Genomic DNA, 11,929 nt, shown 5'->3' on the forward strand with positions numbered 1-11,929 from the left:
ACCCCACGGCCAGTGAAGAAGGCAGCACGTGCAGGGCCCAGCACCATCCCTGGCTCAAAGCAGGAGCAAAAATATTTGTTGGATGAATGCATAAACCATTATCTGCTGATGGGCTTGCCCTCAAGAGCCTCACAAAGAAAAAACTTCAGAAAGAAAGAAGTAAAAGATCCTCTGTTCACTTGAAGTTGGCATAAGATAAAGGTGAAGACCAGATGGTTCAACAAATGGCTATGACATACTGGCTAGCTGGACTCGAGACCTTATCCAATCCCAAAGTTAAATACAAACACAAGTATTCCAAATACCGTACAAAAAACATAAGACAACGTAACTATATGAATCTTTTGCATGTATCAAATATGTATGTATGAATACAGCACATCATCAAGTTTTTTAGGAAGAAAGAAAATCTAGATGAGTATCGTCATGCCATGTAACAAAGAAAAATCTCTGCATGATGACAGAGAATTAATATCCTTAATATATTAAGAGTTCTTATAAACTGACTTAAAAAGAAATACCCCGATGGAAGAATAAACGCAAGACATGAACAGGCAATTCACAAAAACCAAATACAAATGGCCAGCGACCACTGACGTTCAGCCCTAGTAATAACCCAAGAAACACATATTTAAAAAGGACATCCAATTCTGGGAAGATATGGGAAATACAGGAAATAGCACTTGCTAAGATTGTCATGGGAAACGGGCTAGACATTTTGGAAGGCGATGTGGTAAGTACCCACCGGCAACTTCAAGTCTAGGCAGCCATTCTTCAAAAGGACTGGCACCTGAGGACATTCAATCCAGTAGCATCTTTAATAGTGAACCATCAAGAAAATCAAAAGGGGAACACTGTATGACGTAAATTAGCACCAAACCACACTTCTATTTAACAGAAATGAGGCAGAGAAATATATCACATGGGAGATGTCGAATACATACCATGCAATCCTTATTTTGTCAAAAACACAAACAGAACATATTTGCAGAGCCTGAGAAGAAGAATCAGAAGGATCTACAGTACGCTATTAACGGCAGTTACTTTGGGTAGTGGGTGTGGAGAGTACTGGGAACATTTGCTTTTTTACTGATATACTTTAAAATAGTTTGACTTTTCTTTAAAAAAAAAAAAAGTTTTATTTTTTATAATTTCTTGAAAAGTAGTAAGAGATCAAGTACTTATTAAAGACAGGTTCTGTCCTTTGAGAATTCCCTTCAAAGCTCCCTGATAGCTCAGTTGGTAAAGAATCTGCCTGCAATGCAGGAGACCCTGGTTCGATTCCTGGGTTGGGAAGATCCACAGAAGGGATAGGCTACCCACTCCAGTATTCTGTCCTGGAGAATTCCATGGACTGTATGCTCCATGGGGTCACAAAGAGTCGGACACGACTGAGCGCCTTTCACACTCATGCTCACTTCAAAGTCCCTTGAAGCTCAAATGGCCGTGACTCTCTCATTCACAAGTAATGAGATATTTTTAAAAACATCTCTTCCTTTCTACATTGTTTAGAAGAAACTGTAGAGAGTTGCCACCGTCTGTTTTATGAAATCCATTTGCAATCGGAGAAAAAGACTATTAAAAACATCAATCACTCCTTCAGGCCTAATATCTATCAGAAGAAACCCATTCACTGCCTATATTACATTTCATCCACACAGTTTCTGAGACAATGCACAAAGCAGCAGCCACACGACTCCCACCAGCATAAATACGTGGCGTACAAAGAACGTCCTGTCAGCAGGGCCCAGAGCACACCCCGCAGTGGTAAATGGGAATGACAATTTAAGTCATAGGATCAGAAGCAGAACCAAATTTGTGACTTGGAGACAGCGTGATGCTCTTCACTTCCGTCTACACGTTTTCTGCTCCTCTACCCAAACTCTCTGCCCCTCACTCAGCCCCGAAATGGGCTGAGACAGATGTCCACACAGCTTCAGACTGAAGCATCAGAAGCCGCTAGAGAGATACAACTAAGTGCAAAATTTGAGGGGGTCAGCTGGAATCCTGAGGACCGCATGTGTGTAAAGTCACATGTTTTTCTTCGGAGAAGAAATGGAGAAACCAAATTAGAGTGTTCAGTCTTACCACACGGGATGTTTGCAATCTGGATGTCAAAACATCAAATGTGGATGTGGCCTCCAAAAAAGCTTAAGATATTGAGCCTGCCAGTTTAGAAATGAAAGAACCGTTCAATCTGACCAAATTCAAAGGCCAGGCGGTGGTGCCCAAGCACCTGATGCACGGGTGACAGGACCCCTGCACGGCACTCAGAGGGCCTAGCTCCCCAGCTTCTCAAAAGGCCTTCCTCCTGCTCTAGAGTCTCAAGAGCCCAAAGGGCCTCAGGGTGCTCTCTGCTGCCCCTGTGGGAGGTGTGTGGCATGCACACACTCGATTCCCTGGTGGCTCAGACAGTAAAGTGTCTGCCCACAATGCGGGAGACCTGGGTTCAATCCCTGGGCCAGGAAGATACCCTGGAGAAGGCAATGGCCACCCACTCGAGTCCTATCGCTTAGAAAATTCCATGGATGGAGGAGCCTGGTGGGCTACAGTCCATGGGGTCACAAAGAGTCGAATATGACTGATTGACTTCACTTTCTTTTCTTTCTGCTGTCTGGCCACAGCTTGCAGAAGGTCGTCCTTCTAGGGGAACACACGCAGGTTCCCGTGTCTGCAAATGCATCACCGCCACTCACTAATGTTGACCAGGAAGTCATTTACCCGAGACCAGAGCAAACAGAGCACTGCGCTGAAGGCCGCTAGGTGAGAGCCAGAGCAGCCGGTGAAGAGCTCCGCTTAGCTGACCTGCTTGAAGGTGAACTGAAGGGGCAGGTCACCAGTTCCAGCTCTAATCTGACACCCGCCCCCGGATCATACCGTGGCTACCAAGGAGCCTTAACCCAACTGACCTTTCAGGGCTCAGGGAAGTGACTTTTTTTTATTATATGGCACAGTTTGGCACCGTATGTCTTTAGTCTTTGGGGTACTTTGATAATGGTTCAAGAGTAGTAGATCTTGTTTGATTCCTTTTTTTTTTTTTTTTTAAAAACAGATGGCCAAACCAGGACATATACTAAAAAAAAAAAAAGGAAGGTTACTTACCTGAGCCCTAACATTCCAGCTACCATGGAATCTTGTTGGAGCTGGTCTACAGAAGCAAGATGTATTCTGGGGAGTCACATGTCACATCAAAGCAGGAACTGGTGAGTCTGTATTTTTATGGAGCCTAAAACAAAGAAAATCGTAAGTTGAAAGCCCCCATTGTGCTGCACGACTTTTTCCCAGGGCTATTTGGGACATTTTGAAGATATACATACAGACAAAGTAACATGCTATTTCCCAGCTTACCTAGCTAGAAACAAAGGATACACTGAAATTTACTGCCAGATAACACACAGTGCTGAAGGAAAGATTCATGAGTGTTAGAACTGACACTATCCCAGGTCTTGTCACCTCTGAGGGACATTTTGACACTAAAACGTACAGTTAGGAAGCAATCTCCAGTATTTCGTGCAACACATCATACAGAAATACCCAGAGACCGAAGATATGTTCCAGAGAACATGCAACATCAAAATGTCATCCCAAGAACACATGAAATGCAGAGGCAAAGTGTCCTGTCATTTGCAAGCAGCTGAAGTTGCAACAAGCTGCTGTGACATCATGTAAAAAGGCTTTAGCCAGGAGAGGAAAAAAAACAAGTGGAACCAAAAAGAAACCAAGTACCCTGGGAGATCCTAAGCCATCCCCAGACATACACAAGACTGTTTTTGAGCACTCACTTTTAGGCCTCTCAGATCAGTAAAATGTTCAACAAACTGAGTTAACAGTGTGATACTTTCTCTTTTGCCTTTGAACACATGTTCTAAGAAGGTCTTCTGCCACTATGCTTTTCATCAAGACAACCAACACTTCCTTGTTAAAACCTCAACTGCCCCATATTAGCTAATTTCTGATACCTTGCCGGCCCAAGAGTTGCACTTTTATCTTTAGACTAAAAAAAGCCTAGCGTGTACAACTTAAGAAACTATTCACACAATTACTCACATAATCAAACTCAGAAGTGCAACACCAACCAAGTCTTTTACTGCTGGTCTGGAACTACCAGGATGGTATCTGGAATTAGCTATTGAGGTGCAGTGAGGCCTCAGAATTCCCTTAAACAGTCAAGTCATAGAACACTCTAAAATCCCAGAAGTCAAAGTCACAGTATTACTCAGGTTTGCTAGGCTTAGTTGCTCTGTCATGTCCGATTCTTTGCAACCCCATGGACTGTAGCCTCCTGGGCTCTTCTGTCCATGGAGATTCTCCAGTAAAGAACACTGGAGTGGGTTGCCGTGCCCTCCTCCAGGGGATCTTCCCAACCCAGGGATCGAACCCAGGTGTCGTGCATTGCGGGCTGATTCTTTACCATCTGAGCCATCAGGGAAGCCCATGAATACTGGAGTGGGTAGCCTATCCCTTCTCCAGGGGATCTTCCTGACCCAGGGATCGAACCAGGGTCTCCCCCATTGCAGGTGGATTCTTTACCAGCTGAGCTATTACTCAGTTAGCTATATAATAAAAATCAAACTGGCATCCTGGCTGGGAAGCCCTAGAAGAGCCACAACTTTTCACAGTTGCCTTTTTTTTTTTTTTTTTTTTTGTAAATTGCATTTTTATTTGTAAACTGAGGGACCTAGACTAAGGTTCCTTCGAGCTCTGAAAGTTTAAGATCTCTGATAACTCAAGATTTCGTAGAGAGAAAAAAAAAAGAGCCAGCAAATGAGCGCACTTAGGTGAAGACCCAATAAAGCAGTGAATTGCAGGTCTATATATATGTTACAGAGCGCCCCCCAGCCCTTATGCACGGAAGCCTTTCTAAAGCTTGATACCAAGAGTCCAGACATCTGCAGTATAACAAAACAGCTATGCTCAAGACATTCATACACCAGCAGAACCAACGTAACTGTGCCTTGAAGAAGTGAAAAAGGCCAAGGCTTTACTCTGTAACAGAATGGTCACAACTCCTCTTAAATATGGGAGAGCAGGCCATGCCCTGCTCTCACTCTGTCCCCCCCCCACACCATACCTACCATCAAAGGGGTAGAACCAAGTATTTAAGCAAAGGCGTACAAAGCAAGCTTTCAATAGGAAGGGGCTCCGTGCCAAAGAAAGGCAGAAGAGACCAGGTAAATGCAGAAGAGCACAACTTTTGTGTCAGTGAGTCCAAGGGAAAGAGACTTTACATCCATCCTACCCAAATTGAGGTAAAGGGACAGTGGTGACAATGACAGTTTGACTGGAAGGCACTGGTACAGAAGCACTGAGAACAAGGTCCTCCCACTGGAGCAGTAATAATGCTCTACCCATGAAAAAAACGTTGTATCTGCCAGCCACACGAGGCTGGTCTGCGTGCATATCACCAGCAAAGGGTGGGGAAAACAAACAGGTGTTTACCACGCTCCCTGGAACCACCAGTCTAGGACTATGCTTTACCCGCCTATGTGCTTGAAACACTACTTACTGCAAAAGTCAAACCCTTTCTACAATATTCTTCTCATAGATAACTCGGGCAGGCTGGCCACAAACTGCTCTTAGCCAGTTAAAAGATTTTCACTGATATTCACCTTTACAAAAGATCACGGGGTCCAGGAGACATCATTTATCATGTAAATAATCCAGGGCAGGTGTATTAACAGGGGAAAGCGCCCTCCAGGAAGGAACTAACACTTTCCAATCGGCTCTTCTTTATTCTAGGTTCGAGAAGCAAGGTTCTCATTCTGTCTCCACATGGGGGAACGGGTATTCAGGAGGGGGACATCATCATATTGGACTCCTCTAGCCAATTCTTCTGTCAAATTCCACAGCGTGCCTCCCCATCCCACTAGATTCAGCCACAAAGAGGCAGGGCCAGCCGGGAAACAAGGGCTGTGGCTGGAAATTGCAAATAAAATGCAAAACAGTACTCGAACCCTCCTGCAACATAAGCAGTGCAAAAGTTGGAGTATGGTTGGACTGCATTGTGCTCTGTCAGGTGAAACAAAGACCTGGGATTCAAGGTTGCAAGCATTCCAGGCAAATTTGTAACAACAAAAAAAAGTATGGTGTGTACTGGCAAGAAAGCCATAGAGGGTTTCCTCAAGCTGTTAGGACACCATGACTTCAGATGCCACCAGGTACTTTGCAGACAAACTATATTCTGGAGGCTGTGCAGGTTAAAGGGATAGGGGTATGATGGAACGGCTCACTGGAGGGGCACCCGAGGCGGCTAACGCACTGCCAATGATGGGAAACAAAATCGAGCCCTTGCCGGTCACATCTGAGGCTCAGATGTACAAACCTTGGAATCTTCATTAGAGGCTTGTGTATCTATGTGTGCAGACAGGAATGCACCTCAGTGATCAGCCCCCTCGCTGACATGCCATGAATGGGTGTTCTGTGGCAACTTATTCAATCAACTCTACACCTCTGAGACTGATTGTGCCCTTTAACGTTCTGATACGTCCGGGTAAAAAATGAAAGCAAATTTTTTCCTAGGTTCCAGGACTAGGATTTAGAAATCCTTCAAAGCCCATAAATAAATTTATTTCCCTAAATCCCTAGTGGAAATTCCCAAAAGACCTAAAACTAAAAGCCAGATTAAAAAAAATAATAAAGATTCAGCATATTTCAAAGGACCCAAGAGGTTAATGGCATTCTTAGTTGAAATCGTTCAGATACAGATGAAAATTCTGACGGTGGAACCCAAATTTCTCCTGGATAGCAACTGCCTGTTAATGATTTTTGCTACCAAGGCCCGAATATGCTTCATTTTCATAATGTAACAAAATGCCTAAAACTTGCCAGAGTCCTCAACTCTTAAGCCACTCAGCCTCACAGGCCAGTAGGTTCAGTTCTGTGATCACCAACCACCCACAGAATTCTATGCTACCATCTCACAATTTGGGGCACTGATCGGCACAACAGAGACACAACTCTGAATGGCTTTGCAGCCCGTTCCTGTTCCTGAAAAACGAGAAGCACACATCTGCCTGACCATGAGTCAGGAATATCAATTTTGTGGTGGAGCCCATTTCGGCTGTGACCAATCCACACCGAACACACTCACAGTAGAAGCGACGGCCACAGAGGTGTATTCCACAGCCAGCCTTTCCCCCCTTGGAATCCACACTCAGCAAGGCCATGAACGGTCTCCTCTGTGAAAGCAATCTTTTAAACTCTTCACCATGACCTTAAGTCTTCAGTGCAAAACCACAAAAAACATTGCCACACCACTAATCAGTCACCTGAGTTTCAGTCTGGGTGACTCAGAAGCAAACTAGAAAGAAAATAAACTTTCAGGGACCAAGTGATGGGCACCCCGGCGATGCGGTGAACTTGCCCCATCTGGTACTGGTGATCTTGAGCCGGGCGCGCTCCGGGACTATGGAAGCCCGTCACAGACTGAGCCCCACTCCACTTATGTAACTGGAAGATCGCCGGCGAAGGGGGGCGGGCGGGGGGGGAAGGATGGGAGGGCGCTCGTATTCTAAGGCCATGCCCCCCCCCCCAAACGCCCTGGGAGCGCGCTCCCATCGAAGCGCTTCGGGTGCTGCCGGACACCCCGTCCCCTCCCCATGGCTCCTGATGGCAACTATCACCGCCTCTTTCTGATGAGCTCTGGGGCCAAGAACACAATGTCTAGTGCCTTTTGTGGGTGGACAATAATTCCCACCTACTTGTTCTTGCTAGATGCGAAAGGAACTCGCTCGCCGCGGGGGCGGGGGGGGCAGAAAGTCATGGAATGGGCGAAAAGGAGGGGGAGGCAAAGCCTGGAGATGGGGGCGACTGCCCAGGAGCCCTTGTGGCGCACTCTCCCGACGGGAGGCGAACTGCGCACGCGCGCCAGTGGGGGGGGGGGGGCCGAGTAACGGGAGAGGGGCGCGCGAGGGAGGGAGACGGGAAAGCGCGAGCCAGGGAGAGGCCGGGGGCGCGGGCGCGCGACGGCGCCGCGGGCCCGAAGCCCCGCGAAGGGCACGACGCGCGCGCAGCCCCGACAGGCGAAGCCCCGGCGACAGGGGCGCCCGCGGGGCCGGGGGGCCGGGATGCGCGCCGAAGGCGGGAGGGGGGGGGAGCAGGCAAAGGCAGCCTGAGGAGGCCGCGCCGAAGACGGTCACCCGCAAGTGCGGGTAACGGGCCGCCGGGGGGGGGGGGGTGCCGTCACCAGCGGGAGGGGGAGGGTAGAGAGGAGGGACGCCATCCGCCAGCCTTGTCGCCCGACCCCGCGGGCCCCTCCCGCGCCACGTCCCGCCCCTACCCCCCGCCCCCCAGCAAGGGTCCCCGCCCGCGGCCGCGGCGGTCCCACTCACAGTCTCTCCTCCTCGCCTCCTCCTCCTCCTCCGCTCGGCGCGGCAGCGGCGGCGGCGGCCATTTTCCGGACGGCTTTTACCACAGCCCTCTCTCCGAGAGGAGGGAGCGCGCGCGCCGCCGACGCCGAGACCCCGCACGGCCGACGTCGCGCCCCGCCCTCCCTGCCGGCTTGCGCACAGCTGCACCTGCGCGCCTGCGCCCCGCCCCCGGTGCCTGAACGAGCTGGCGCGCCATTGGATGCGGCGGTCGGGGTGGGGCGGGGCCTCGGTGGCGACGCCCCCAATTGGCGGGACTCGGTGTCCGTTCCGGCGAGGGAAAAGGGGGCGGACGCCCTGTCTAGCTGCCGATTGGCTGCCAACGGCCGTCATTTGGGGAAAAGAGGCGGCTTGGGCGCCGAGGGGATGGTTTAGTGGGCGGAATTTGAATATTAAGGATTAATAGGCCTTTGCGGATGCTGGGGCAAGGGAAGGCCTAGGTTCCGGATGCCTGTTTGCGCGACCATCCCGGGCCCTTGACCTGCTGTCCGCAAACACACGAAGTACATTACTATAAGCCTCCCGCAACAGCCGTATTTCTCAGTATCACCACCTTCAGTAGAAGCAGCAAAGTTGCCTGACATTGTTGCAAACAAGGGATCTTGGTTTACGAGGCCTACCCAAGGCACTCTTTCATTTGAGCCTACCGTGTGCCACACTCTCAGAGGGGCAGGGAAATAACTGAACAACGAATTGTAGCCTTCACCTTCTTGCAACTCTGGTGGGGCAAGAGGGTGCATGCCAAGGCTTTCACGAAACCTGTCATGGTTGGATGAGATGGTTTGGGGTGAGTGGGCAGAGGGGGCAGTGGGAACACAAAGAAATAAGCACTCGGCCCGGAAAAGGTAATTTGGGACTTAAGATCCCATAACGCTGGTATAGAAAAATATTTTAAAAGAGTATGAAAAAAGTTTTAGCTAGTGAGGGCTTCCCTTGTGGCTCAGCTGGTTAATATCCACCTGCAATGCGGGAGACCTGGGTTCCATCCTGGGGTTGAAAAGATCCCCTGGAGAAGGGAAAGGCTACCCCACTCCAAGTATTCTGGCCTGGATGGGGTCGCAAAGAGTCAGACACGACTGAGCGACTTTCACTTCACTTCACTTTAGCTAATGGAGTGTTCAGGATAGTACTGTCTGTCAAGGCGACTTTACTCTGATTCCAGCTATCATCCAATCCATCCGATTCTCTTTTTGCTACTTCTCCAGTTAAGAAGGAACCGTCTGATTCTGATGTGACTCCCTACCCCACTCCCATTCATTTATTAAATCCCTGTTATGTACCAGGCACTGGTCCAGGCTCTGGATGCAGAGTACTGAATAAGACACCAAATTAACATTCTTGTAGGGGAAGATTCAGAGTGAACATACAAAAAGTATAAAATAAAATGTTACATAGTGATAAGAATTTGAGGTAGATAAAGCAACAGTGAAAGGGGTGCTATTTAGATGTCCACCGGCTTTTGCTCTCATTTTATTCCCCCATAGGGTTATCTATGACCAGTGTCTTCTCCTGGAAAAACCCAGTTAGCCTTTGCCCTGCTTCATTTTGTACTCCAAGGCGAAAATTGCCTGTTACTCCAGGTATCTCTTGACCTACTTTTGCATTCCAATCCCCTATGATGAAAAGGACATCTTTCTCTGATATTAGTTCTAGAAGGTCTTGTAGATCATAGAACCGATTGACTTCAGCTTCTTCAGCATTAGTGGTTGGGGAACAGACTTGGATTACTGTGATGTTGAATGGTTTGCCTTGGAAACAAACAGAGATCATTATGTTGTTTTTGAGATTACATTTCTAACTCTTTTGTTGACTATGAGGGCTGCTCCATTCCTTTTAAGGGATTCTTGCCCACAGTAGTAGATAAAATGGTCAACTGAATTAAATTCACCCATTCTGGTCCATTTCAGTTCACTGATTCCTAAAATGTTGATATTCACACTTGCCATCTCCTGTTTGACCACACCCAATTTATTTTGATACATGGACCTAACACTCCAGGTTCTTAGGCAATATTCTTCTTCACAGCATTGGATTTTACTTTCACTGAAATCAGATTGAGTATATTCTTTGCAGCCAAAGATGGAGAAGCTCGATACACTAAGCAAAAACAAGACCTAGAGATGACTGTGGCTCAGATCATGAGCTCCTTATTGCAAAATTCAGATTTACCTTGAAAAAAGTAGAGAAAAACAATAGGCCATTCAGGTATTATCTAAATTAAATCCCTTATGATTATACAGTGGAAGTGACAAATAGATTCAATGGATTAGATCTGATAGACAGAGTGCCTGAAAAACTATGGATGGAGGTTTGTAACAATGTATGGAGGCAGTGACCAAAATCATCCCAAAGAAAAATCCAAGAAGGCAAAATGGTTGTCTGAGGAGGTCTTACAGACCACTTAGAAAGGAAGAGAAGCAAAAAGCAAAGGAGAAAGGGAAAAATATACCCAAATGAATGCAGAGTTCCAAAGACCAGCAAGGAGAGATAAGAAAGCCTTCTTAAGTGAATACTGCAAAGAAATAGAGGATAACAATAGAATGGGAAAGACTAGAAATTTATTCAAGAAAATTGGAGATACAAAAGGACTATTTCATGCAAAAATGGGTACAATAAAGAACAGAAATGGTAAGGACTTAACAGAAGCAGAAGAGATTACGAAGAAGTGGCAAGAATATACAGAAGAACTGTACAGAAAAAGTCTGAATGACTCAGATAAGCACGATGGTGTGGTCACTCACCTAGAGTCAGACATACTGGAATGTAAAGTCAAGTGGGCCTTAGGAAGCATTACTACAAACAAAGCTAGTGGAGGTGATGGAACTCCAGCTGAGCTATTTCAAATCCTAAAAGATGATGCTGTGAAAGTGCTGTACTCAAATTTGGAACACTCAGCAGTGGCCACAGGACTGGAAAAGGTCAGTTTTCATTCCAATCCCAAAGAAAGGCAATGCCAAAGAATGTTCAAACTACCGCAAAATTGCACTCATTTCACATGCTAGCAAGGTAGTGCTCAAAATCCTTCAAGCTGGGCTTGAACAGTACATGAACTGAGAACTTTGAGATGTTCAAGCTGGATTTAGAAAAGGCAGAGGAACCAGAGATCGAATTGCCAACATCCATTGGATCATGGAAAAAGCAAGAGAATTCCAGAAAAACATCTACTTCTGCTTCATTGACTACAACAAAGCCTTTGACTGTGTGAATCACAACAAACTGTGGAAAATTCTTTAAGAGATGGGGATACCAGACAATCTTACCTGCCTCCTGAGAAACCTGTATGCAGGTCAAGGAGCAACAGTTAGAACTGGACATATAACAATGGACTGGTTCCAAATTGGGAAAGGAGTACATCAAGGCTGTATATTGTCACCCTGCTTATTTAACTTATATGCAGAGTACATCATGCAAAATGCCACGCTGGATGAATCACAAGCTGTAATCAAGATTTCGGGGAGAAAGATCAACAACCTCAGAAACGCAGATGATACCACCGTAATGGCAGAAAATGAAGAGGAACTAAAGAACTTCTTGATGAGGGTGAAAGAGGAGAGTGAAAAGGC

At 47.0% G+C, this 11,929-nt stretch overlaps 1 protein-coding gene and 1 pseudogene across 1 annotated transcript in view; both read right to left on the reverse strand.

The window, feature by feature from the left end:
* Positions 1-8,468, reverse strand: part of LOC129639748 (elongation factor 2-like) — a 29,267-nt pseudogene extending 20,799 nt beyond the window's left edge.
* The window catches only part of MECP2 (methyl-CpG binding protein 2), a 62,161-nt gene extending 53,642 nt beyond the window's left edge, over positions 1-8,519 (reverse strand). Inside the window, exon 1 of the mRNA XM_055564980.1 lies at positions 8,331-8,519. Coding sequence (XP_055420955.1) covers positions 8,331-8,392 — 62 coding nt within the window. The 5' untranslated portion in view covers positions 8,393-8,519. The remainder of the gene's footprint in view (positions 1-8,330) is intronic.
* Positions 8,520-11,929: the final 3,410 nt, after the last annotated feature.

The sequence above is a fragment of the Bubalus kerabau genome, chromosome X (assembly GCF_029407905.1).
Source record: "Bubalus kerabau isolate K-KA32 ecotype Philippines breed swamp buffalo chromosome X, PCC_UOA_SB_1v2, whole genome shotgun sequence".
NCBI lineage: Eukaryota > Metazoa > Chordata > Mammalia > Artiodactyla > Bovidae > Bubalus > Bubalus kerabau.